Source organism: Crocuta crocuta, unplaced genomic scaffold, assembly GCF_008692635.1.
Source record: "Crocuta crocuta isolate KB4526 unplaced genomic scaffold, BGI_CrCroc_1.0 scaffold755, whole genome shotgun sequence".
NCBI classification, from domain to species: Eukaryota; Metazoa; Chordata; class Mammalia; order Carnivora; family Hyaenidae; genus Crocuta; species Crocuta crocuta.
The window spans coordinates 810,501-838,111 of NW_027531305.1; the positions used below are offsets into that span (position 1 = coordinate 810,501).

The 27,611-nt window shown below is 52.1% G+C and overlaps 2 protein-coding genes across 2 annotated transcripts in view; both read left to right on the top strand.

Moving 5' to 3' along the window:
- CYP4F22 (cytochrome P450 family 4 subfamily F member 22) overlaps positions 1-3,076 on the top strand; it is a 19,603-nt gene extending 16,527 nt beyond the window's left edge. Inside the window, exons 9-12 of the mRNA XM_077771588.1 lie at positions 57-190; positions 1,055-1,119; positions 1,750-1,832; positions 2,223-3,076. Of these exons, the coding sequence (XP_077627714.1) occupies positions 57-190; positions 1,055-1,119; positions 1,750-1,832; positions 2,223-2,400 (460 nt within the window). The 3' untranslated portion in view covers positions 2,401-3,076. The remainder of the gene's footprint in view (positions 1-56; positions 191-1,054; positions 1,120-1,749; positions 1,833-2,222) is intronic.
- Positions 3,077-12,960: 9,884 nt separating this feature from the next.
- LOC144237914 (cytochrome P450 4F3-like) lies at positions 12,961-27,532 on the top strand. Its single transcript, XM_077771631.1, has 9 exons — positions 12,961-13,236; positions 13,459-13,673; positions 18,264-18,408; positions 19,991-20,044; positions 20,137-20,264; positions 21,696-21,755; positions 26,935-27,082; positions 27,178-27,242; positions 27,438-27,532. Exons 2-9 carry the CDS (start codon positions 13,476-13,478, stop codon positions 27,522-27,524), a joined length of 885 nt encoding a protein of 294 aa, XP_077627757.1. The 5' UTR covers positions 12,961-13,236; positions 13,459-13,475; the 3' UTR covers positions 27,525-27,532.
- Positions 27,533-27,611: the final 79 nt, after the last annotated feature.

A 27,611-nucleotide genomic window follows, 5' to 3' on the forward strand; every position in this document is an offset into this window, starting at 1 on the left:
ATGTTGCTCTAGCCTGGCTCCAAGTCACCCGCCATTCCACGTTCCATGTTCCCCAGGGATGACCTGACCCAGCTGCCCTTCACCACTATGTGCATCAAGGAGAGCCTACGCCAGTTCCCACCCGTGACCCTGGTCTCCCGCCGCTGCACGGAGGACATCAAGCTTCCAGACGGACGCATCATCCCCAAAGGTGCCCACATTGTGCTTCTGGCTGCCAGGCTGCTCTGGTGCCCGTGGGGGCGTGGTCATACCTGCCCCAGGTGCACCCTCCCTGTAGACGGGGCATCTCCCTGTGTGGCTGTTGCTTCTGGGGTGAGGGAGGAGACCCAACGTGTAGGGGCTAGAGAGAGGTGGGTGGGTCCAGGTGGAAAGGCAAGAGTGGGTGTGGTGTGGTGGGCCCCGTGAGGGTGCAGGTGAGGAAGGAGTGGTTTCATTCAGTTGCCAGATATCCCTTGGAGACAAAGCTTTGCTCTAGACCTTGAGTACCACACAGTCTGGGGAAGACACAGCAGGGCACAGATGTTCCCCATCACACGGGGTCAGGGAGGGGCTAAAGGAAGGAACCGGGGCTGAAAGAGTCCAAAATAAGGAGCGGTGACTTCATCTGGGGTGAAATTCAGGGTGGGGGTCTGCTTGGAAGAGGCAGCATGAGAGGTGAGCCTTGAAGGTTGAAAGTGAAAGAGAGAGCATATTTATGAAGCAGAGTCTCAGGGTGCCGGTAGTGAAAGACCTTGAATGCTAGGGTGAGGCACTTGAACTTGATCTTCAGGACAGTAAGGAGCCATGGGAGGTTTTTGAGGTGAGGAGGAACAATGTCAGATCTGTGAGTGAGAAAGATCCCTGTGTGGCCAGCATAGCAGCTAGAAAGGAGGTGGTCGGGACCTCTCAGGGAGCACAGGGGGAGTGGAATTTTTCAGAGAAGGATGGGTAGGGAAGGGTGGTAGAATGGCTCATGGGAACAGCATGACTTCAGGAAGAGCAGGGGAGGAGGAGACCTCCAGAGATCCCGGTCCCCTCAGCCCCAGTGGCCCCACTGACGCCACCCTCCCCGCAGGAATCATCTGTCTGGTCAGTATCTACGGAACCCACCACAACCCCACAGTGTGGCCTGACTCCAAGGTGAGCGCCCTCCTCAATCCTCTCTTGCCTCAGCTTCTTCTTCCTCAGACGGGGTGGTCCTGGGGCAGTAAGGCCTCCCCCCCCTCTTCCCCAGGGACCCAGATGGCCTGGCTGAGTGCAGAGCTTGAATGCCCCTCCCCCATGTATTTGCTCACTGTTGATTCATTAGGTCCTCAAGTATTTATTGAACACTTACTGTTTGCCAGCCTCTGTGCTGGGCATGGAGGATGGAGAAAGATACTGTTTTTTGCCTTCATGGAGCTCATTGTGAAGTTCAGGGGAAGAAAATAAGCGAAAACTATGGTTGTGATACATGCACAAAGGAAATAAAGACTGGAGGGCGTGGGGGGGGCACTTCAGCTCACATGGTGAAGAAAGGCCTTGGGGAGGAAGAGGTGTTGGAGCTGAGACCTGAAAAGTGTGAAGAGCAGGGAGAAGCCTGTTCCAGGCAGTTGAGACAGGAAGTGCAAAGGCCCTGTGGTTGGAATGAGCCTGGCATGCTTGAACAACAGAAAGAGGAAGGTGTGGCTGGACTGTAGTGAGGTTCTCTCCGTCCAGTGGAAGGATCAGGGCCAACCTGGGATGGATGGGCCAAGCCCCCAGGCTCACCTCCTGGCTGCTCCTGCCTAGGTGTACAACCCCTATCGCTTTGACCCGGACAACCCCCAGCAGCGCTCCCCACTGGCCTACGTGCCCTTCTCCGCCGGACCCAGGTAACTCTTCTATTTCCCCCAGTCCAAGCCAAGCGTAGGAGAAGCGCCGTGGGCAGTGGAAGGTCAGGGATGTGCAGATCAGGAGCAGAGACTGCCTCCCACCCAGATGTGATTTCTGCCAACCCAGCACTCTTCATGCCTCCAGTGTACTGGGAAGCCCCTAAATCAGACTCTGCAACAGCATCCCTGGTATTGAGCACCTACTGTGTGGCAGGCCCGGAGTTCTGGGTTCATATGCTCCCAACGACTCTATGCCATTGCGCCCGTTTTACAGATGAGGGAACTGAGGCCCAGAGCGGGAAGTCGGTCATTTACCCAGGGACTCCCCCTTCCCGGGGCACACGGCGGCTGCACCTGAGCCCTCCCCACCCCTCGTCCCCCTTCCTCTAGAAACTGCATCGGACAGAGCTTTGCCATGGCCGAGTTGCGCGTGGCCGTCGCGCTGACGCTGCTGCGCTTCCGCCTGAGCGTGGACCGAACGCGCAAGGTGCGGCGGAAGCCGGAGCTCATCCTGCGCGCGGAGAACGGCCTCTGGCTCAACGTGGAGCCACTGCCTCCGCGGGCCTGATCGCCGGCGCCTCCCCGCGGATCCCGGGGGCCCAAGCCCCGCCCAAAGAGGCCCAGGCCCCGCCCCCGAGGGAACCAGACCCCGCCCCCAGGACCCTGAGGGCAGAGACCACGCCCCTCGGAGGCCTGGTTCGGAGGACCAGGCTCCTCCACGGAGCCGCATGATGAAGGTACAGGCCACGCCCCTCACGGCAAGGCTCCGCCTCCTGACGGTCTGGTCCCGCCGCTTGAGGTCCAGGTCAGGTCCTGCTTTCCTGCTTGAGGGACCAGGCTCTGCCGCGTCCCTTCGGGCCCAGACCCACTCCCAGGATCCAGAGCACTCGGGCCTTCAGGCCCCACCCACCCAGCCATCTGAGGACCTATGACCCGACACCTAAGGCCTCTGGGATTCAGGACCTGTCCCCCGTGGATCCCGGCTGGCTTTTAAGTTGAGAGCTGGAGCCCAAAGTAAGAGCCCTGGACCCGGACGTCACCTGCGTGGGATCCCCAGCTCACATGGGCGAACTCCTTGGCATCAGGCTGCACCCCAGGGCTCAGGATGTGTGCTTCTGTTGTTGTTTTGTAAATCTAGACCCTCCCTGGAAAGCCTCTTCCTTCCTCCCTTGCCAAAAGGCCCTTTGCTGAGTGTTCTGATTTTTGTAGAATAAAAGCAAGGGATGCAGACATCCCCCACCGGCCAGCCCCTAGCTCAGCCAGACACTTCCCTTGGGCTCCAGGAAGGCAATGAAGGTGCCCGGACAGTTGGGAGGCCACCAAGGGAAGCTATGGGCTAAGAGGCTGGGAGGCCATTTGTCCTCGGACATAAACCCAGGCTTTTGGGGACAGTTTGTGCATTCGTTTATCTCATCAACAGACCACATATTAATTAAGCGTTTATTGGCACTGGGCCCGGAGCACAGCCGGGCCCAATTCCTGCCGTCGGGAGAGCAGGGGACAGATGTTGAACAAATACTTCCACACGTAAATTTATTCACAATCCATGACAAGTGCGCCAAAAGGCAGGCCCTTGTTGAGAACACAACGTGGGGGGAGGGGGGGTCAGGGAGAGCTTCTCTGATGCTGAAGTGAGGGTACAAGTTGAGTGGCAACAGGGAGAGAAGAGCCTGTCAGGTGGGAGGAACAGCATCTGCAAACGTCCCCAGGTGAGGGAGAGAGTCGGGTGCTCGAGGAACACCACCAGGGAGGCTGGATCTGGAGGCGGGGCGCAGACTGGAGGGAGGTCAGGCAGGGGCCAACTGCCCAGAAACTGCAGGCCCATCTCAGTTCAGGTCTTATGCTGAAGGCAATAGGGAGCTATAGAAAGTGTGTGAGCAGGGGCAGCACAGGATCTGGTCAGATATGAGCTGGCAGGCAGGTGGCTTGGAAGGGGGGGAAACTGGGGACTGGAAACCTGGGGAGGAGGGAGACTGAGGTCCGGGTGGGACAGGAGGGGGTACTACCTAGCCACAGGAGCTGAGGTGAGGGAGGAGTTAAGGGTGGTTCCCCAGTCTTTGGCTGGGGGAACAGGTGATGGTGTAGTCCCTGATATGATGATATAGAAGATGGGGCAGTGACGAGGTCTACAATAACTGTATTAATTCATCAAATATTTATGGAGCATCTGCTGTGAGCCAGGTGGTATTTGAGCCCTTCCATAGTTGACCTTTGTTGGGGGTGGGGAGAGGTTAATAGATGACGAACAATAAAGGAGCAAATAAGTAAGTAAATTCACACAGGGCCTTGGAGGATTTTTACTTTGCTGTGACAGACGTGGGGAGCCATGGGAGGGTTCTGAGCAGAGCGACAGATTTGTCATTTGGTCTTTCTAGTATTCCTTTGGCTGCTCTGTGGGAAAGCAAGGGTGAGGCTAGGGAGACCAGCTGGGGTGACTACATTCGCCCATGTGGGAGAGAAGTGGTAAGTGCACTGGAAAAATTGGATATGTGTGTGTATATGTGTGGGTGTTCAGTAATTCGGGGTGGAGGGAAGGAGGTTCTAAGGTGGGGAGCAAAGCCCTCACTGAGAAGGGGTCATTTCAACAAAGACTTTAGGTGGGGGAGAGCAGGAGCCATGTGGATATTTTAGGGAAAGAGTGTTTGAGGCAGAGAGAACACAGCGCATAAAAATCCTGAGGTAGGAACAAGCTTGGGGTGTTTAGGGGACATTGAGGAGAACAGTGTGGCTAGAGGGGGGACATGGAAGGGAATGAAGTCAGGGAGGGGATAGGAGCAGGTCACACAGGGCCTTGGGGTCCACTGACTGTGACTGTGACAGAAATAAGGAGCCATGGAGGGTTCTGGGCAGAGGAGGGACAAGATTTGTCATATAATCTTTGTCTGCTATGTAGTGTGAGGCGAGGATGGGACTAGGGAGATAGGACGGGGTGACCAGATGTGTCCAGGTGAGTGATGACAGTGGCTCCAAGCAAGCTGTGGGCTGTGAGTGAAGGCAGGTGCTTGGATTCTGATGAGGGCTGATTGCTTTATGAAGGTGGTGCTGGCAGATTTGCTAATGCCTTGAACGAAGGATTCAGGAGAAAGGGAGGACCCCAGATGTGGGTCTGAACATCTGGAAAGATAAAAGTGCCACCTCGAGATGGAGAATGCTTAATAGAGGAGGGTTTTTCTGCAGGGGTGGGTGAGGGCTGAGATCAGCATGTCAGCTGGGGCCAGGTGGATTTGGAGAATGTCAAGGGGGCAGCTGCAAAGGCAGGTCTTGAATTCGGGAGCGAGTTCTGGGCTGGTATACATTTGGGAAACCTCAGCACTTAGCTGGTGTTTCAAAAGCCCCAAGCCTGGCGAGATCCCCCTGTGTGTGTGTGTGTGTGTGTGTGTGTGTGTGTGTAAGATGGAGTGGTTTAAGGACCAATCCCCTGGGGGGGCTCCAAAGTTGATATAACAATAATGAGATTGAAAGTTGAGTGCTTCCTGTGTGTCCTTCCCAAATACTGGCACTTAATTCTCACGAGTACTGTTATTATCTCGTTTAATGGAAGTGGAAACTGATTTCCCCAGAGTGAGATGGTCCACCCAAGGTCCGATGACGATGTTCTCATATTGTGGCCTCGACGGGGTGGCTTACCCCCGAGGCTTTAGTGCGGNAGAAGTCAAAGCTGGGAGGTGGGATGCGGGCGACGACTGCGGCGTGTGTCCTGGGGTGCCCCCAGGTGGCGTCTGCTGGGATTGTCGGCCAGAATCCCCAGTTCGAGGCCACTCATCCTCCAGCAAAAAAACTTGGTCTTGGGAGACGACATGTCGTGGGTTTAAAACCCGGCGCTGCCCCTTCCTCGAGGTGGCCTTGGGCACGTGACTGCCCCTTTCTGCACCTCGGATCTCCTTTGCCGTGTGGGTTTTTCATCCATCATGCTTCTCATGCACATTGACTTTCCGCTAAGGTCGGTGGTGGTGACTGAATGAGGGAGGAAGGAGGGGAGGCATGGGGCTCGTGGGTCTCCGGGACCCGCTGAATCTGCGTGTCCGATTCTCCAAACACGCCCAGGCCCGGGCCAGTAGCCGGTGGTGTGTCTCCTTCTCCTGAGTGTGTCGGAGGCTCCCTCTGCTGGACGGTTCGGGGACAACAAGCTCTACGGCGTCTCGTCGCCTCCATTAGTTCAAAGTGTGTACGAGTGTGTGTGCACGCGTGCTTGTGCGTGTGACCGTGTCTGTGCATGCGTGTAAGTAGGTGTGTGGGTGTGTGCACGTGAGCGTGTGACCATGTGTGCTCGTGAGTGTGTGTACGTGCACAAGTGTGGGTGCATTGTGGGATTGTATGTGTGAGAATGTGTGCTTGCACACAGGTGTGCGTTTGTGAGTACACATGTGCGTGTGAGTGCGTGTGTGTGAGAGAGTGTGTGTGGGTGTCCCGGGAGGAGAGGAGGGAGAGCCCCACTCAGCAAACAACTGTAAGTGTCCACATCAGGCCACTGTCCAAACTCCACCCGGTCTCAGCTGTTGGAGCAAGTAGGACATTCTGGAGAAATAATGCCCTTGGCAGTGGCCCAGAGTAATGCCTGGTGGGTGCCTGTTCTCTGCTCCCTCCCCGAGGTCCCCAGAGGGACTGAATCCCAGGTGCCCCAGTGGGAACTTCCTTGATAAACCCCCTTTCCCAGCTGCCTTCCCTTCATCTCACTCCTCCTCACTGCCCTCTGGCAGTTAAATTCTTGTCTCAGAATACAGTTTTTGTACTTGAATCCTTGCTTTAGAGTCTACTTCCAGGGAAACCAAATCAAGACACCCAAGTTGCTCCTCCAATCCCCACAAGGCTATTATTATGCCATTCTTACCAAGAAGTAGCCTGAGGCTCAGAGAGGGCAAGTCACTTGCCTGAGGTCACACAGCTGGAGAATGGCAACAGTGGGCTTTGACCATGGGCCACCTGACCTTGGCACTTGCTCTCCCCGAGAGCTTCCTACTATATGAGGATTAAGGGAATTAAGGAGGGGGGAGGGATTCACAACCAGTAAGATCCTGAGATGTGTCTAAGAGATACCCAAGCCTCCTGGCTGGTGCTCATGTCCTTGATCTGTCACAGAATAAGAGACATAATGGCAGACACATACTTGGTACTGACTGTGAGTCAGGCAGTGTTATAAGTACTTTATTCATTTATCTCCTCTCTCTCCAAGTATTACATTGGCTTGAGGTAAGAAAAAAAATTGCAGTTGTAGAAACTTAATTACGCTTTTGTTTATGCAACTGTAGAAATTTAAAAGGAAAATTCTTCCACTGCAGCTTCCACTCCCTACTCCCAGCCTAGCAGTTTGGTGTGATTTTTTTTTTCAGCTTGAAAAAAATTGCAAATGTGAACATTTTCTAATGTACATACAAACATTTTTGTACACATAACCATTTTAAAAATATCTTTTTAAAAAATGTCTATTTATTGAGAGAAAGAGGGAGAACAAGCAGAGGAGGGGCAGAGAGAGCGGGAGAGAGAGAGAATCCCAACCACTCTCTGCACCATCAATCAACAACCCAATGTGGGGCTCAAACTCACAAACCTTGAGACCATGACCTGAGTCAAAATCAAGAGTCGGTTGCTTAACAGGCTGAGCCACTCAGGAGCCCCAAATCCACCATTTTATTTTCTGTATTTATTAAAAATTTTTAACTGTTTATTTTTGAGAGGGACAAAGTGTGAAGAGGGGACGGGCAGAGAGAGGGAGACACAGAATCCGAAGCAGGCTCCAGGCTCTGAGCTGTCAGCGCAGAGCCCAATGTGGGGCTCGAACCCACAAACCATGAGATCTTGACCTGAGCCGAAGTCGATGCTTAACTGAATGAGCCGCCAAGGCACCCCTTGGGCTCCCTCTTAACATGGCAGCTGAATCCAGGAAGGTGTAACCCCAGGCAGCTGGAAGTCTTCTCACAATCTAGACTCGCAAGTCCCCAGTGTCACTGAGGACAGCCTAGGCTCAAGGAGAAGGGAATTCTGCTTCATCTCTGTGTCAGTCAGTGTTCTCCAGAGAAACAGAATAGCATCAATCTATTTGTTTATTGAGAGAAATTTATCCTAAGGCGCTGGCTCAGGAGCCTAGGGGGCCGGAAAGCCTGAAGTCTGTAAGGCGGCAGGCTGCCAGGCTGAAAACTCAGGCAGGGGTCGGCTGTAGTCTCAAGCAGAGTTTCTTAGGTTTTGCTCCTCAGGCCTTTCCACTGCACGAAGCCCATTTGCACTGGAGTGGTGTAATTGACTCCTTTACTTAAAGTCAACTGATCGTAGGTGTTAATTCTGTCTACAAAACACCTTTGCAGGGACACCTAATAAATGTTTAGGTAAATAGCTGGGTACTGGGGCCTAGTCTAGCAGATATAATTATCACAATCTCTCAAGGGAAGGGGGTAGTAAAGACCTCACTGCTACCTGTAATCTACCACGTGGGGAGGAGAGGGGGCAAAGCGTCTCTCTCTCTCTCTCTCTCTCTGTCTGAGAGAGGGCATAAGTGAGTGAGGGGCAGAGAGAGAGAAAGAAAGGGAGAGAGAGGGAGAGAGAGAGAAGCGGGGCTCAGCCGAAGCGAGGCTTGTGCTTACCTGATGTGGGGCTCGAACTCATGAAGCATGAAATCTGACCTGCGCCGAAGACCCTTAACAACTGAGCCACCCAGGCGCCCAACAAATGGTCTCTTTTTATGACATTACACTGTCCGAGGGTCCCTTCTCCAAGTCTCTCTTCTGTGGCTTGGGGTGTTGGTGGTGGCTAGGCTAGTTTTTGTGAGCAATCATCACCCAATAATCAGAGAGGGAGACAGAGAGAGAAGGAAGTGAGGAGAGGATGAGGGGGAGGAGGGAGAGGAGAGAGGGGAGGGGAGGGAGAAGAGAGGGGGTAGGGAGGAGGAGGAGGGAAGGGTATCAAGGAGTACAATGTCCATGGGGCGCCTGGGTGGCTCAGTCGGTTAAGCGTCTGACTTTGGCTCAGGTCATGATCTCGCGGTTCGTGGGTTCGAGCCCTGNAAAATATTTAAAAAAAAAAAATAAAGGAGTGCAATGCCCATGACAGCACCCTCTGATTGTTCCCAGCTGTGTGCACCCTCTGGGATTTTCCTGTATTTTCCTCTGGGCTTCGTGCCCGTCCTCGCTGGGCTTCAGAAGCCTGTTTCTTTTTTTTTTNAACCTCAGCCCCAGGTTGTGGGCTGAGCTCTGGCTGCATTTCCCCCACCATCCTGGGGGCTCCAGCTTCGCTGCTCCTCGCTGCCTCCACCACCAGATCGCAGGCCCCGGCCCTGATCGTCTCCGCAAGAATGAGCCTGTGTAAGAAAGACAGACCTGAGGGCCTCACCCTGTGCTGGGCCTTCACAGTTCTGGCACGGCTTCAGGGAGTGGTTCTCCGGCACGCACTGCTCCTCCCCATCCTTCAGGTTTCTGCTCAAAGGTCACCTCCACAGGGCAGCCCTCCCTGATTGCCCCATCTGAATAGCCCCCTTGGTCACTTGCTAGAATGTCTCACTCTGCTAATTTCCCTCATTACCACCACCATCTGACATGGTCTTGTTTCCTGTTGGGAAACGAGCACCATGATCCAGAGACCTCATCTGTCTCATTCAGCCCAGGTCCTGGGTCCCAGCACTGTGCCTGGTACCGAGTAAATGCCCAAGTACACTTTGTTGTTAAAGAATGAACTGCCTGGGAGGTATAGGTCCACCTCTCCATTTCAGCGAGGAGGGCATGAGGCTCAGAGAAGGCAAGTGACTTGCCCAAGGTCACACAGCCAGTGAGGAGCAGGGCTGGGATCTGAACTCTGTTGGGCCGAATCCAGAACCTGTTCCTTCCCGAAGGCTGAGGAGGGGAGAAGAGACACTCCAGCCACCAGGCAGCCTCCATGCTTGCTCTAGAGGGATCCCAGGCTGACTCCTGGGAGGTGTGTCTTCATGGCGACACAAAAGAAAAACTGCTCATCTGTTCTGTGCACCAACTATGTGCTCCCGCTGTGCCAAGTCCTTTTAGTATCTTGGTGATAAAAGTTACAGCAGCTCAGTGAGGGAGAAAGTATTTGAGACAAGCAGCAAGTCAGAAGGGTAAAGACTCCACTTCTCCTTTCTCCAGTTCCACTGTGATGTGTGGAATCTTCTGGAATTTCTTCACCACATGGGAAACATACGCACGTGCGCACACACGCGCGCAATGCTCTGTGAGGTTTTATCAAGCCCATTTTACAGACGTGAAGACTGAGGCTCAGAGGGCTGACTCACAGAGTGACTGCCAGCTCTGGCCAGACACACACTTGTCCACTGCCTGACTCTGGGTGCGGGTGGAAGGTCCCCCGGAGAAGGACCAGCCTCTGCCTTTCTGTGTGTGGCTCCCCTCCCACCAGTGCTGGCTGGGGGCCAATCCCTAAGCCAGCCTTGTGTCATCTGGCAGCTGAGACATTCCTTGTTGGATGAGAAACCCCGGGGGACGCTCCACCCGCCTGTGCCTCAGAGCAGAAAGTCCCCACCTGAGGCTTCCTGCCTCCCACACTGGGTCTCTTGCTTCCTTTCTGCCTCCTGTCACCCGACCCGGGATGTGAGGGGTCCCGGATGCATGGGTCTTGTCCTTCCACAGCCACAGAGGCTTGTTGGCCTTTGAGTTCTTGGATGTAGTGGAGGGATCTTCAGTAACTACTTCTGGATTGAATATTGAAACAAGTTTTGCCCCCTTGGCTGGCTCCTTGAAGGACACGTAGATTGCACCCACAGTGCGGGTGTCGATGGAAGAAGGACATACTCGCTGCTGGGTGTATTACCCCATGACTGTGGGGACCTTTCAACAACACTTCCCACTCCCCCTCTTCATTCAGTATCTGCTCAAAGGTCACCTCCTCCTGGAAGCCCTCATGTCACAATGACTGTCTGATACATTCTTGATCACTTGTTCAATCGAACAAGATATCAACTGTCTCCCCACTAGATATGGACCCCTTCACGGCAGGGACGAGGTCTGCTGTGCTCACTGCTGCATCCCTAGCATCTAGAATAGTGCCCAGCACGCAGTAGGTGTTCAATAAACACACAGCTACCTGGCAATGATAGATTTTTTTCCTTGTCTGACAAATGAAAAAAGCAAGGACAGACTGGATACATTTCCTAGGAGGTGCGTTGCTGAGCCTGTGGCTTGGGCCTCTTGAAAGAGTACTTCTCAAGCTTTGAGGTGCACACGAATTTCTGGAGATCTGGTGAAACCACGAATTCTGATTCAGCTGGCCTCCCAATGATCTACTGCTGTATAACAAACAGCCCCCCAAACTCGGTAGCTTAAAGCAAAGGACCACTTTATTTTCTCTTGTGACGCTGAAACGTGCAAACGGCCCCTTCGCGTGGCTGGCAGTTGTTGCCAGCGGCTTGCTGGGAAATCGGCTGGGGCTGTTGATCGGAGATACGTAAGAGTGAGGTCCTTCCAAGCAGCTTCGACTTCCTTACACGGCAGCCTTGTTCTGAGGGGGTGTGTTCTTTTTTTTTTTTAATTTTTTAAAATGTTTTATTTATTTCTAAGAGAGAGAGAGAGGCAGCGTGAGCAGGGGAGGGTCAGAGAGAGAGGGAGTCACAGACTGAAACAGGCTCCAGGCTCTGAGCTGGCAGTCAGCACAGAGCCTGATGTGGGGCTCGAACCCACGAACCGTGAGATCATGACTTGAGCCGAAGTCGGACGCTTAACCGACTGAGCCAGCCAGGCGCCCCTGAGGGGGTGTGTTCTAAGAGGGCACGTGGCGAGGGCTGTCGGCCCTGTTTCTGCCCCATAACTGTCAGGGCCCAGCCTCTACCACACGCTACTGGTTAAGTAGTTCCAGGCCGGGGGAGATTCAAGGAGACGGGACATAAATTCCTCCCCTGGCTGGGGACAATAGCAAAACAATTACAGCCAAGACCTCTGTGGGTCTAGGTTCGGGACTGAGATGCTGCAGATGCAAGATGCTGCCGGTAATGTAATGCTGATGTCTGAGGACCACGTTTCGAGCGGTCAGTTCGTAGAGCTCATGGCTACAAAAGTCCCTATATCTTCCCTGAGTAGATAACGAGCACCCGCTATGTGCCAGGATTCGCCTTCCCCTGTGCTGTCCTACTGAATGGCTTTGCTGTGTGGCTCGCGGGGATTTCGCCGCACATTTCTTTCCTTCTCTTTCCTCCTGCTTCTCCTCAGGCCCATCTGGCCCTGGCCCTGACCCTCCACTGGATGGACTGTCAGCAGGTGGGTCCACTGCGGCAGAAGAGAAGGGGGATCTAGAACAGCCACCGGCAGCTGGATCTGGTCGGGCTGGAAGGAATGTGTGGGTCAGGGACAGGGAACGGACTTCCCGTCGTGGCAGGAGGAATCCGTTCGAATCCTCTTGCTCAGCAGGTCCATCCTTCAGACTCCCCCTCACCTCGGAGTCTGACATGGAGACACCTGGCTGGCGGGAGAATTCCTCACTCGGGAATTCAGGACAGGATCCGAACAAGAGAAGTCCTCTCTCAGGCCCTCATCTGACATCCCATTTCCCAGATGGCAAGACTGAGCCCAGACAGGGCCAGGAGGGGGCAGAACTGCGCATGCAGGGTCTCCCAGCTCTGTCTGCCCACCCCCTGCAGCCCCCTGTCTGCCCACCTTACCCCCTCACCTCCAGGCGCCTTCTTCCCACTGGGCCCTTCACCCCCTGAGTCTGAGCAAGTAGCCACCAGTCAGAGCGGCTTCTTTGTTCCTGCTCTCGGCCATCTTTCTGGTCACAGCCCAGACCCTGGGCTGCTTGCAGGCAGGACTTGAACTCCTGCCAGGCTGTGCAGCCCGGAGGCCCGAGGCTTCCTGATTCTGCACTTGGAAAGCCGCGTGCCACCCGCCAGCCTCGCATGTGGAGAGGAGCCCAGAGATGTTTTGGGAGTAGGCTTGGCCAGACGTGCTCCCGTGGCACCTGCTCGCTCAAGTTCAAGCTCCTTGGTGCTGCACTCTGCTGGCCTTGAAAGGAAAGGGCTGGCTGTTAGCTTGCCCTTCTCTCCAACTCACCCCTCACCCCACGTGGGCGGTGCTCATTTCTGAGAATCCAGCGCCCGTCCCACGTGACCCTGGGCTTGCTCCTCTCCGTGTCCAGCTGGCTGGGTCTTCAGGTCTTGGGTGGCTGCCAGGTGGGTAGAAGACAGACTGGCGTCACAGCGTTGGCTGATCCAGCCGAGCCCAGCCTCCTCCGGCTCGGGGTCAGGGACCAGGAAGAAAGACAGGGCAGGGAGAAGGGAGAGGAGCTTGGGTGGAATAAGTCCGTCCAGCCCAAGGTGACAGGCTGGGGCTGGCAAAGCTGAGCGTTCTGGTCTGGGGTCCCGTCTGGGGCGGGAGGCGCCCTGCCCCAGGCGGAAGTGGGATCCAGCTGCTGGGGGTTGGTGACTTCCTTGTAACCGGAGCTCCTGGCAACCTGCCGCTAGTTCTGTGTGGGTATTTCTTCACCAGTGTCTCTCTCTCTCTATTCCGTGTCCCTCCTCCAACCCACTCTCTCCCCCTCACTCTGCTTCTTCCTCTGGAATCCCCTAGATCCTCCTCCCCCGTCTGAGCCACCGTGTGCCCGGTCCTCACACCCATCATCCGTGCCCCTCCCGACCTGGACCCTCTCCCTCTGCGTGTGAGCTCTCCTTCTGCCCATTTCCTCCCCCCAGGACACTCTGCCCCCAGGATGCCACAGCTGAGCCTGTCCTGGCTGGGACTCGGGCAGGCGGCAGTCTCCCCGGGGCTGCTCCTGCTGCTGGTGGGCGCCTCCTGGCTCCTGGCCCGCGTCCTGGCCTGGAGCTACAGCTTCTATGAGACCTGCTGCCGCCTCCGGTGTTTCCCGCAGCCCCCAAAGCGGAACTGGTTTTGGGGTCACCTGGGTCTGGTGAGTGTGGGTGGCAGGATGGGTCTGGGGTCTGGGGTGGATGCACTTCCCCAGGGGTGGGGCTGGGATCTGGGACAGCAGAGAAGGGCTGCCAACAGCCAGGTCCCCTACTGTCCCCACCGTCCTGTAAGGGCCACCGTCCAGGGTCCAGGGTCCACTCCCTGCCTGGCCCATGTTTGTTGGTCTCAGGCATGCAAGTGCTCCTCTCTGGGCCTTGGCGGCCCCCCAGGAGTCAGCTCTGACCTCTGCTCCCCTCTCCCACCCTGGGGTGCAGCTGGGCTGGAGGAGGGGGTGGGCTGTCTGCCTTCTTCTTCCCCTGCCTGCTTTTTGTGACCTTGCCTTCACTCCCAAGACGCATCGACGGTCCCCATCGCCCAGCCTGGATAGAAGTTGACCACTTCCCCTTTCAGAAGGAATCACTCTGGCCTCGACCTTAATGACCAAACCCGTTTCACTCAGTGCCGGCATCTCAATAGTCCATCTTCACCCTCTCAGCCAGGTTCCCACTCCCCACTCCTGTCATACTTCCAGAACATGACCATGGCCTCATCACCGCCCGCAAGCCATCTGGCCCTGCTCACCACCGCAGCTGCCCAGAACTTGCTTGTCTTCTGGGGTCTAGCACACCACGCTGCCCTGGTCTCCACCCGGCTCTTCCTTCACCCCACCTTTCCATGCGGGGAGCCCTCGGGGTCCTAACCTGCCCTCCCTCTTCTCTGCCTCCCCAGATCCTCGCCTCACCCAGGGGGCTCTGACTCCCAAGGGTGCCGTCAACAACTGCCACAATATGAATTATAAGTTTCCAGCTCTCCAGCCCCAGCCTCCCCTGAGGTCCTTTCTGTCTTTAGCGCTGGAGAGATTTTTCTGAAATGTAGCTTCTGTTAACGCCACTATTCAGCTGAAAACCATTCTGTATGACTGGTCCTCATTCTAGACAGAGAGGCCAAGTGTAGCCTGGCCAGGCCCTGCTGCTCTCCTGGCCCCATGCACTCCCTGGACACTCCAAGCTCCTGCTCTCTCTCCTCCATGAGCCAAACCCTTCCTACCTCAGGCCCTTTGCTTGTGCTGCTCCTTTGCCTGGGAAGGCTTCCCTTCCTGCAGCCAATGAGTGGATTCCTCCTTTTCATCACATTTTCAGCTCAAGTGTATAATTTCTGTGAGCTTCCCTTGACTTCCCCCCCTTGACCTTGACCTTGACCTCTGACGCTTTAACAGTTAGTTGTCCAGTTATTTGTTTATTATCTCTCTGCCACTAGACAGTGGCACTGGCAGACTGATGTGATATCTATAATGCCCAGCTCAGGAGCTGACATAGAGTTGGCACTTACTAAATGTTGGATAATGCCATGGTGGAGGCCTTGTCTGGACGAACTTACCATCACCTCCCTTGGTCATGAAATGCCAAAGGGATGGGGGTCCAGCCCCACCCCTGCCCTCCTGCAGGCCAGCTCATTACAGAAAAGGGTGTCCTAAGCTTGTCCTGAATGTTGCCTCATATTCTGGGTCTTGGAAACTTCTCAGCAATTTATGGAGGTAGCAGGAATGTTATAAAATGACTGCAGTTCCTACACCGTCTACGAGGACTCGGCCATGGAGGCTAGTCTTGGTCATTCTTCTCTCCTCCAGTCCCTCTTGCTGTGTGACCTCAGCTGGGTCACTCTCCCTCTCTGAACCACTCTCATTAAATGCCTCAGGGATCTTAGGGAGCAGAGAGCAGTCACAAAAGAAAATGACTTACGTCCACACATCTGGAGCACCTGGAAGTATTTGTAAGGCTTGGGTGGGGCTTCCTGTGGGACTAGAGGGGATGCCTCATTGGAGCCACGCCCCCCTCCTTCTCCTTTCGGGGATGCGGCCTTGGTTTCTTCATTTGTAAATGTCACGACTGATGGGAGAGTCCATAGGTTCAGGCGAGAGAGATGGAATTGATGATAGATAGATAGATAGATAGATAGATAGATAGATAGATAGATAGACAGACAGATAGACAGGATGCACTATGCACAGCCCGGTGGGCAGAAGAGCACGTAGGTGGGAGCTGCCCTCCGGACAGATGGGCAGAGCTCACACCTNAGATGGAATTGATGATAGATAGATAGATAGATGATAGATAGATAGATAGATAGACAGACAGACAGATAGATAGATAGACAGATAGACAGGATGCACTATGCACAGCCCGGTGGGCAGAAGAGCACGTAGGTGGGAGCTGCCCTCCGGACAGATGGGCAGAGCTCACACCTGTCTCCTGGGGTCTGCAGACCTTCACCATATGAGAAACTGGGGGGCTGTGTGGACTGGCCAGGACATGACCGGATGTGGGAATGAGCCCCTGCACAAGACCTGAGGCCACCCTGCTGCCTCCAATCCTCCCCCGTGAGCACCTCCCTGAGGTTGGAACCACTCCCAGTAGAAGAAAGATCTGACTTGTCAAGCCGAGGTCGGCCTCTCTGTGGGCAGAGAGCATGCCTTCTCCTTGTGTCCTGGGAGGGACCCTGGGGACGTGGAGAGGCCTCCAGGACCCCTCTGCCCCCAAGGGAAGGAGCAGGAAGAAGCAGAGATTCCCCCATCCATGCAGAGTCTGGACACACCATCCACTGCAGAGGCTTCCGGGGGACCTGCCGTGGCTCCTTCTGAGGGGTGACGGCTCCTGTCTTGCTTGTAGGTCAGCCCCACAGAGCAGGGCTTGAGGGTCTTAATTCAGTGGCTCTCATCATTTGTTGCCACCCTGGCACTGGCTGGTCTGTCACCATGCCACAGGTACCCATCTGAAATACGTGGCCGTGGGCCCAGTGGCAGCATCTGAAGGCCACAAGCCCCTCCCTGCCAGGCTTCTGTGAGGCTCCTGTGGATCTTTCTGCTCTTGGGCGCCCCTGATCATTCCTTTCTTTCTGGACACTGCTTCGGGGTGTTTGGGGAGTCTCAGCCCCAGGTGCTTTTCTGAAGGAACCCCAATCTTGGGCACGCAGAACTAGAGACACCTTCAATCCTGTGTGGTCAGAGTGGGTCTGAGGGAGAGCGAGAGGTTAGGGGAACCCAGAGAGGAAGCAAGGCCTCTGCTGTTTGGGCAGGCTGGGAGACTTCTTGGAGAAGGAGTCGTGGAAGGGAGTCTGGACTGATGGGTAGGAATTTTTTTAAGAAAAGAAGAGAAAGGATATGGTGTGGAGAGAAACAGCCCACTCAAAGGCCTGGAGGGGACAGAGCAAGCACCTGTTATTGTTTTTTAAGTTCAGTTATTTATTTTGAGAGAGAGAGAGCGAGAGAGAGAGAGAAAGAGAGAGAGAGAGAGAGAGAGAATGCATGAGTGTGGGGAGAGGCAGAAAGAGAGAGTGGGAGACAGAATCCCAAGCAGCCTCCACACTGTTAGTGCGGCTTGTGAACTCATAAACTGTGAGATCATGACTTGAGCCAAGATTAAGAGTCATATGCTTAACCAGCTGAGCCACCCAGGTGCCCTGCGAGCACCTGGGTTTTGAACAAGTTGACCGCATAAAGAGTGATGCTGGTGAGAGGCAGGGAGAAGGGGGAGGGGACAGCAGAGCCAGCAGGGCTGAGGCCCGTGTCGGGGCTGGGGGTTTATTCTGAGGGCTCTGGGGAGCCATGGTGGGTGTGCAAGTTAGGAGACACAGACACAGAGAATGAGAGAGATGGAGACAGAAATAGGGGTGAAGAAAGGGAGCGATACGCAGAAAAGGTGAGGGAGTCAGAGAGGACATACAGAGACTGTAAAAGAAACATACACAAACACATATCATCTATCATCTACCCATCCAACTCTCAGCTCTTTCCTTTCTCTCTTCATCCATGAAGCCATGCATGCATGCATCCATCCATCTATCCGTCCATCCATCTGTCCGTGTGTCCATGCATGCATGCGTGCATCCATCCATGAAGTCATGCATCCATCCATGCAGTCATGCATCCATCCATGCATCCATCTGTCTGTCCATCCATCCGTCCATGTGTCCATCCATGCATGCTTGCATCCATCATTCCATGCAGCTATCCATGCATGCATGCATGCATCCATCCATCCGTCTGTCCATCCACCGATCCATTCATGTGTCCATCTATCCATGTATCCATGCATGCATCCATCCATCCATGCATCCATGTAAGATGCATGCATGCATGCATCTGTCTGTCCTTCCATCCGTCTGTGCATCCATGCATCCATCTATCCACTGTCTGTCCATCCATCTGTCCATGCGTCCATCCATGCATCTAGCCATCCATCTTCCCATTCATCTGTCATCTATCATCTATCTCATCTATCTATCTATCTATCTATCTATCTATCTATCTATCCTCTAGCTATTATCATCTAGCAATCTATCAACTACCTAAAGAAACAGATGAAGAGAGTGAGAGTGAAGGGAGAGGGAGAGACACATAGATATAGAAAAAAATAAAAAGACAAATGGACCATCAAAGGGAAGCTGACTTAGTGAGATATAGAGGTGTAGACTTACAGTGCAGGCAGAAGGAGGAAGGAGGGATGGGAAGTGGTGGAGGTGGAGTGGGCAGCTGTAAGCTTCTGGGGCCTCCTGCCTGACCTGGCCTCATCCCCCTCCACCCTGCCATTCCTAGGTAAAGAGCAATGAGGAAGGCTTGAGGCTGATGGCGGATCTGGGCCACCACTTCCATGATGTTCACCTCTGGTGGATGGGGCCCTTCTACCCCTTTCTGCGGTTTGTCCACCCTAAGTTCGTCGCTCCTCTGCTCCAGGCCCCAGGTATCTCTCCCAGGAGCACCCAACCCAGCCACTCCCTTGCCCCTGTTCCCAGTTCTTCACACCCCTGGACAGACTAGGTTGAGCAGGGAAATGGGTAGTATTGATGGAGACCTGCCATTAACCTGCTGGGTGGCTCTGGGCAGGTCCCTGGCTCTCTCTGGTTCCCAGTCTTTTTCAGTTTTGAGTGGTGGAAATTCAGCAATGTTGGTCTAAGTAAAGAAAGGGAATCCATTGACTGAAAAGCTGAGGGAAGGTTGTCTTCAGGCATGGTTGCAACCAGGTCTTCAAACAGTGCCATTGGGGATCTGTCTTCATCTTGTAGTTCTGTGTTCCTCGGTGACAGCGTCACTCTCAGGCTGACAAAGATGAGTTTAAGAAGCTCAACCCCCAAGGAAACATGAGCTCTTTCTCTGCAGACCCAGAAATAGTTGCAGGATTCCCTTAAATTGGCCTGGCGTGGGTCGCAAGGACCAGCTCTTCATCTAGTCACTGCAACTTGACTGCCGATGTGTAGGCTCATATGTTCAGCTCTGGAACAGAGGAGGGAGTGGCATGGTCACCCTCCTACCTACTTGGATTGAGGGAAGAAGAGGGATGAGGTGTTGTTTCCAGAAGGCGATGGACGGGCGGATGCCACTGATGTCCATTCACTGGCATCTCTGCTGGGTGGGCATTTCCTGGGTGAGGAAACCGAGGCTCAAGGAGGCATAATAACTTCTCGAGGTCACATAGTATGCAGAAGCTTTTCTCTTACTTCTGTGTGTTCTCAGCGGCCCTGCCTCTGGTGGGAGGGACCCTTAGTTGGAAGGGGATCTGGGGTGGGGAGACGGCCAGAGTATTGTGGGGAGCTGGTCTAGAGGCATAAGGGAGCAATGGCAGCTCTTTGTGGTGGGTGGAGCTCAGCATCTGAGGGTGGCAGCATTGTTTGGTCACTTAAGGACAGAGGAGCCCCTAAGCCTAGGCACTTAATGATAAGTATGGGGTGGAAGAGGATCCCAAGGAAGGCCAGTTCAAACCTGGGCCATGTCTGGGACATTAGTGGGGCCATATTGAGTCCTGTCTGGGACCATCTATGAGACACTGAGGTCGTGTCAGGTTGTCTTTGGGTCCATTCAGAGCACCTGCATCATGTCAGTGTGAGTTATGCGTGTTGTTTCATGTAAGGACGTGTTAACACATGTTGGGGCCATGTCAGAAGTCCCAGGAGATATCAGAGGGCTCTGGGACAGATGCGATGTCCTAGGTCCCTGTAAAGGCATGTTGTGGAGAGCCGATTTGTGCTTGGGTGTTTCGAACCTGTTGGGCTGGCTAGGAGCCATGTCAAGGCATGCTGGGTGTGTTGTGCTACATTAGGGAGCATCTAAATACGTAGGGGTGTGTCCAGGGACTCTGCCTTTGCTCTGCTCTGTGCTGCAGCCTGGTCTGATCTCCCCAACTTCCTCACTGCTCTGCCCTCTAGCATTCCCAGTATGGTGGTTTGAGGGGGTATGCGTTACCTTGGCTGGGATCCTCCACCCCCCCCAACCCAAAGCCCCTCCCTGCCTCTTCTCTATGGCCCCTGATGATCTATCTCTCATGTTAGCCTCCATCATGCCCAAGGATAAGTTTATCTACAGCTTCCTGAAGCCCTGGCTGGGTGAGTAACTGTGAATGAAGGAGGTTGGGGACAACCTTGGGGTCTCAGGGAAAGCACTGCCTTCACCTGTTCCTTGTGGCTGCCTCTACTAGGGGATGGGCTCCTGCTGAGTGCTGGTGACAAGTGGAGCAGCCACCGTCATTTGCTGACACCTGCCTTCCACTTCAAAATCTTGAAACATTATGTGAAGATTTTCAACAAAAGTGCAGACATCATGCATGTGAGTTTAAACCCAGGGTCCCAGCTGGAGCCTTGGGAAAAGGGGAGTGGCCTGGAGTCTTGGCTTTGCTAGATGACTTTAGGGCCATTCCGTTTCCTTTCCAAGGATCAGTTTCCCCATATGTACAATGGGGATAATAAGCACTTCTTAAAGGGTAGTCTAGAAGATGTAATGGAATCTTGATCCTGGCACACTGTAGGTGCTTGGAAGGTTTTAGCTTCTAGTGTGCCTCACCGAAACTTGTAAAATTTGAGACACTAATGATGAACATTGTATAGCTGCTCTTTCTTCATAGTATTCCATCTTAAAACTCCTGAGGTTGAAAAAAATTTGTGTTTTATTGCTCACAAGATGATGATTCAGTAGAATAGTTCTTATTTTGGCTGGAATCACTCATATGTCTCCGGTCGTGGCTGGGTTTGGGAGACTGCTCTGCTTGTCCAGGCTCAGCTCTGTCACACATTTGGGGCTTGGCTCATGGTTGGCTAGTCTCAGATGGCCTTGGTGGGACAGCTAGGCTCCTGCGTTTGTCCCTCATCTTCCAGTGGGGTAGCCTAGGCTTGATTGCATGGTGGAGGCTGGGCTCCAAGAAAACAAGCAGAAACATGCAGTACCTCTTGAAGCCGAGTTTTAGAACAGGCAACTAGGACCTCCACCTTCTTCTGTTGGCTGAAGCAAGTCCCACATGCAATTCCAATTCAACAGCTGGGGAAAGAGATTTTACCTCCTATTAGAAGATTTACCAAACCTCAATGCAAAGGGTGAAGGTGTGGAAGGACAAAGAAATGGGGACATTTTTGCAGTAGTCACCTACCTCTATGATAATGATGAAGATGAGGATGAAGGCTAATAGTAAGCACAGGAACTGCAGATCACAACCTGAGCTGAAGTGGGATACTTAACAGACTGAGCCTCCTCACCGCCCCTCGTGCATTAGTGCTGTTGCATATGTTTCTTGTTTAATTTCCACAACCATAGGAGGTAGAGATGATGATTATTGCCTCATTACAGGTGATGAAACTGAGGTTCAGAGAGGTTAGGGAGCCTGCTCCTGTTCACACAACTAGCAAGTGAGCTAATAAATGGAGTTGGGATTCCAACCAGGTTTGTTTGACACCAGAGCAAGTCATATTAACTGTTACTGAAGCTTTGGCAGGTAGAGTCCAGTGGGCAGCAATGACTTGACCAAGGGCACACAGGGGTGTAGGAAGCAGAGCCAGGATTTGCACTCAGGTGTCCTGACTCCCAGCCATAGGGTCTTAATAGTAAGAGTTTCTACTCCCACCCAAACCTAGTCCTCCCTGAGAATGGGGGCCTGGGGTGGAGGACCAGAAGCCTGGGCATGGTGGGGTCCCCTCTTGGTGGCTGGTGATGGAGAGGAGTTTAGGGGAGGCAGGTCCCAGCCTCAGCTCTACCTCCTTCTCTGCCCAGGCCAAGTGGAAGCGCCTGGTCTCAGAGGGCAGCACCCGTCTGGACATGTTTGAACANCCTGCTGGGGAAGGGGAAAGAGCTTTTTGTTGATTGTGTCATTATTGCTTAGCAAGAATAAGAGCAGAGTCCAGAGGCAGGGGCCTGGTGCCCAGCCTGGGGAGCAGGGGAAATTAGGATCATGCAACAGAAAGCTTGGAGTGTCCACATTTATTACCCTGCTTCCTTGCTATGTGACTTTAAGAAAACCAATTCCCTTTTCTGAATGCCATCTTTCTCTTCTGTAAATGGGGGCAGGGCAGGTCAGGGAGTCTCTCCCCCTCAGGTCTGCTTGGAGAACCGGGACACTGTGTGTAGAACAGATACCATCCAGCATGTGTTCCGTAAATGAACTTCTCCTCTCCCTTGCTTTGCTTTGCATGTTTCCCCCCACAGACTCTGAGTCTTAATTTTTGCTCTTATATCTAATTCCTACCTACTATCTATTCCAGGGATTCACAAGAGGTCTTTGAGGGTAAAAAAGTTACCCATTGCCTTGTTCAGTAAACATATTCACACTGCTGGCCCTTCTAAACTCCATGCCCAGTCCCATCCAAGTCCTACTTGGGCAAGGCTGGATCATAGAGGAAAGAAGGGGATGATGCTGGGTAGCAAAGCAGCAAAGATAAATTCACCACTCTGGGTGTGAATGATAGAGAGTGATCTAGGCCTTGGGGATAGCTTGTGCAAAAAGACCAGGATGGAAGCATGCAGCAGTGGACCTGGTGTGTTTGGGAGGGAGTAACAGTGGCTGGATCCTTGTGAAATTTACAGATTCTTGTGAAGCATCTGAGGGGCTCCCAGTGAGGCTGGAGCTGGTAATTGGTAATGGAAGTCCTTCTTGGTTTGCTTTGGAAACCATGTGGAGATTTTCCAAAGGTGTCAGTTCAAGTCCCCTGGGAAGCCAGTATTGGATAAAAGATAAAAGTGGGCAGGGATACTTCTCTCAGGGAGGGAGTCTCACATTGGGCAGAAATGATCAGGAGGTAGGGGCCCACCGTGCTCTGTCATCAGCTGGGACGTGCCCAAGAAAATGTGGCCTTGGCTTGAATGCTGCTGCAGAGCCCAGAGACCCTATAACTGAAGGCTGTCAGCCGACTGAACTCCTTGGGGCTGGACAGCAAGTTCTTTCTTGAAGGGAGATTCCTCACTAATATAGAAGGGCAAGAGGAAGCCACAGGAGAAGTGTGAGCATAGGAGAGACAAGTCAGGTATTCGAATTAAAAATATCTGCAAACTGGAGGAGATGAGGTGGAGCCTGGGATATTTGGGATATTTGGGGCCAAGGGCTGAAGGATGGAGAAGAGCTATTGGACTCAACACTTGGGAAGTAGTGCCCTCAGCTTCAAGGCTTTGCTTGGTACAGCAGTTCTGTGAAGTGGATAAGTGTTTTTGTGCGTCTGAATTTCAAACACTTAAAGCACTTGGTAAAAATTCAAATGGTGTGAAATACTTTACAATGGATATATTGAGCCTTTGTCTTTTTTTCTGTCTTGGCTCTATTGAGATATAGTTGACATATAATTCTATGTAAATTTAAGGTATACAGGGGCGCCTGGGTGGCTTAGTCGGTTAAGCGCCCGACTTTCGCTTAGGTCATGATCTCGCGGTTGGCGGGTTCGAGCCCCGCGTCGGGCTCTGTGCTGACTGCCAGCTCAGAGCCTGGAGCCTGTTTCAGAGTCTGTGACTCCCTCTCTCTCTGACCCTCCCCTGCTCACGCTGTCTCTCTCTCTCTCCTAGAAATAAATAAAAACATTAAAAAATTAAAAAAAAATTTAAGGTATACAGTGCAAGGGTTTGATATATGTATATATTGCAAAATGAGCACAGGGTTGAATACTTTCTTTACCTCACATAAGCCTCTGTCTTATGCCAGCACCCCAATCCCATCCCCCCCTTTGATGATTTCCTGTGTGCTTCCAAGGATCCATCTCTGCCGACATCTATCTGTCCACAGTGTCTCCCAGTTTGCTCATTCAGTCTTTTCTCACAACAAATGAGAGAATACACAGAGCATTCAGGCATGCACATTGACAATATAACTGAAGATCTTTTCCTCCCCCATCCCTCTGCCCAGATATAAGTTTTGGGAAATTAATTTTGAATTCCAAAACCCATAATGGGAAGAAGTCCCCCTTTTTTCCCTTGCACAAAATGCGACACTGTGGAGGAGATAGTTTCACCTTCGCTGTCACCTTCCCCCCAAGCATAATCAATCCCTTGTCTCCTGAGGGGTCTCCAGGGACGTCATTTTGTTGTATGTCCTTTCAGACTTTTTTTGAAGGTCTTGTAGTTATATATTTATATTATTTTACAGTTTAATAGAAACACACACACATTTGGTCACTTGTTCTTTTCTCTCAATGGTATGTTTTAGACTCCTCCCTAATCGTAAATTGTTTTTTTTTTTAATGTTTTATTTATTTCTGGGAGAGAGAGAGAGAGAGCAGGGGAGGGTCAGAGAGAGAGGGAGAAACAGAATCTGAAACAGGCTCCAGGCTCTGAGCTGGCTGTCAAGAGCAGGGGAGGGTCAGAGAGAGAGGGAGAAACAGAATCTGAAACAGGCTCCAGGCTCTGAGCTGGCAGTCAGCACAGAGCCCGATGCGGGGCTCAAACCCACGAACCATGAGATCATGACCTGAGCCGAAGTTGGACACTTAACCAACTGAACCACCGAGGCGCCCCTCTAATTGTAAATTGTATAATTTATTCAGCCTACTCTTTGTTGGGGACATTTATGTGATGATTTGCAGTTATGACAGATAGTGATGAATTGCCTTTCATCGTCTCTGTACTGATTTACCCTGCAGTGTTTGATAGGACTAGTGATCTGTATTTCCTCGTCTTGATAACTGTATAGTATTCCATCACATGGATGTACCACAATTTATGTAAACATTCTCCATCCCAGGGACATTTGTATAGTAAGGGGCCTTTGGCTATATAAACATGATGTAGCGGGGCGCCTGGGTGGCTTAGTCGGTTAAGCATCTGACTTTCGCTCAGCTCATGATCTCGCGGTTCATGGGTTCGAGCCCCACGTCGGGCTCTGTGCTGACTGCCAGCTCGGAGCCTGGAGCCTGTTTCAGTCTGTGACTCCCTCTCTCTCTGACCCTCCCCTGCTCACGCTGTCTCTCTCTCTCTCTCTCCTAGAAATAAATAAAAATATTAAAAAAAAAACCATGATGTAGAAACATCCATATACACTGATTTACATGTGAGGACGTATCTCCAGAACAAATTTCTGGATGTAGAGTTGCTGAATCAACGACCATCTGAGTTTTCACAGTTTAACAGCTCTTGACAAAGCCAGTCCTACAGACAGATTTTGAGAGTGACTATTTTCTCGCATCCTCACTGACAGTGTGCATAAAGAAATTCTAAAACTCTTGCCAATCTGATAGGTGAATATAATACTTCATTATCCTAAAGAATATCACTTTAAGTATGGGTAAAACTGAGCACGATTTTTATATGTCTATGAACCATGCATATTTCTTTTTCCTTGGAGATTCAATTTGTATAATTTGCCTTTTTTACTTTGAGTTATTCTGTTTTTTTTCTTATTAATTTGTGAGGAGTCTTTAAATATATAGAAAATTAGTTCCTTTTATGTTATGCAAAAAGTCTTTCCTGGATTGTCTTTTGACTTTATTTAGTTTTTGTTCCTTTATTTGGAGTCACATTTGTTAACCTTTTTATAGCTTTTTTTTTTTTTTAAAGCTTGGCATGGCCTTACACATTCTAATGCTAAACTGCAAAACCGGTTTGTTTCCTTCTAATGGGTTTATTTATTAAAAGTATTTTATTTATGGGACACCTGGGTGGCTCAGTTGGTTGAGCATCTGACTCCGTTGATTTTGGCTCCGGTCATGATCTTATGGTTCATGCGTTTGACTCCATGTCGGCTCTGTGCTGACAGCTCAGAGCCAGGAGCCTGCTTCCAATTCTTGTCTCCCTCTCTCTCTGCCCCTCCCCTGCTCCTGCTCTCTCTCTCAAAAATAAATAAATTCTAAAATATTTCATTTATTAGGATTTTTGTTATCTTTTCTTACATTTAATTCTTCTTCCTATGAAACCCACACAGTTGTAAGTACTGAGGTAAAAAATCTATTTTTTACTCCAAATGGCTAATTATCTCAACAGAATTTAATAAAGATTTTGTATTTGTCCTAGGATTAAAAAAATTTTTAGCGTTTATTTATTTTTGAGAAAAAGCATATATTTACATATTTATATGTAAACACCACTTAGTTTTCGTTATCATGTTAAAAATTTTTTTCCATACTTGATAAAGTTGGTCCCATCTCATTACTTGGCATTTATAACTTTTTCCTCGCATTGTTATTTTTTCATTTGAACTCTACGATTGGATTGGGTAGTTTGAAAAATAATCTTGACAATTTTAACTAATTTGGATTTGGACATTGGGTGCTAAGGATGACAAGAACTGTGGCCCTCAATTCATGACTGATTATCATCATTTCTATGCAGCGCTTGTTTATTCCCATTCATTCTAAGTCTCCACCCACCCCTGCTTTCCCGCCCCCACAGCCATGTCTGGGATCTCAGTCCCAGACCCCTGCTCCCACCACCGTATCCCTACCTCAGATGCCCAGACATGGCATCTCCACTTTTAGCCTTCCACCAATATGGTTCTAGAGAGTCCAATTCTTTAATTTGCATAGTTTGTTGTTTTGGGTGGGTGTATTTTAAAACTCACAGATACGTGGGGCATCTGGGAGGCTCATTCAGTTGAGTGTCCTGGTCATGAACTCATGGATGGTGAGTTCGAGCTTCACGTTGGGCTCTGTGCTGACAGCTCAGAGCCTGGAGCCTGCTTCAGATTCTGCGTCTCCCTCTCTCTCTGCCCCTCCCCCACTTGCACTCTGTCTCTCTCTCTCTCAAAAAATAAACAATAATAAAATAGTTTTTAAATAATAAAATAAAATATTTCCTTTTTAAAGAGATTGTATAAATTAAAGCTTTCTAACTTTTAAGGGTGCTGTGTGAATGTTGTACTTTTTCAGAAATAACTTCTTTAAAAAAATTTTTAAAGTACTTATTTATTTTTGAGACACACACAGACACACACACACACAGAGTGTGAACAGTGGAGGGGCAGAAAGAGAGGGAGATAAAGAATCCAAGGCGCGTCTGGAGGTCTGGGGGAGTCTTTGATTCCATCCCTGGCTAATTGTTGGGGGGCTTCCTTAGGGACGACCTGGCCCAGTTGCCCTTCCTGACCATGTGCATCAAGGAGAGTCTGCGGTTGCATCCCCCGGTCACAGTCGTCTCTCGCTGCTGCGCCCAGGACATCACGCTCCCAGATGGCCGGGTCATCCCCAAAGGTGCCCACGACATCAGGAGGAGGAGCCTCCTGGGGAAGAAGAGGGGCCCATCAGACAGGGTGAGACCCTCCCTGACTGGCCCCTCCTCTCCACAGGTGTTATCTGCCTCGTTAGTATTTTCGGGACCCACCACAATCCATCCGTGTGGCCGGACCCTGAGGTGCTGCCTCCGCCCCCCTCCCCTCCACCCGCCCTCGTACCTGGCTGCTTCCCTAGAGGGACCCAGGGGCGGGCGCAGGGTCCTGACCTGGCAAATCACACACCACCTCCCTTCACCAAACGCACACGTCCCTGTCCCTCGGAAGCTGGCTGTCCCGGGACCCCCTCCAACAGCCCCGCCTCTCTCCGCCCGCAGGTATACAATCCTCTCCGCTTTGACCCCGAAAACACCAAGGACAGGTCTTCCCTGGCTTTTATTCCCTTCTCCGCGGGGCCCAGGTGAGCACAGCGGGCGTCTGAGGTGGGCAAGGGGTGGTGGGGCGGGGGTCTGGGACTGAGGCCCCAGACATGGCTGTGGGGGCGGGGAGGC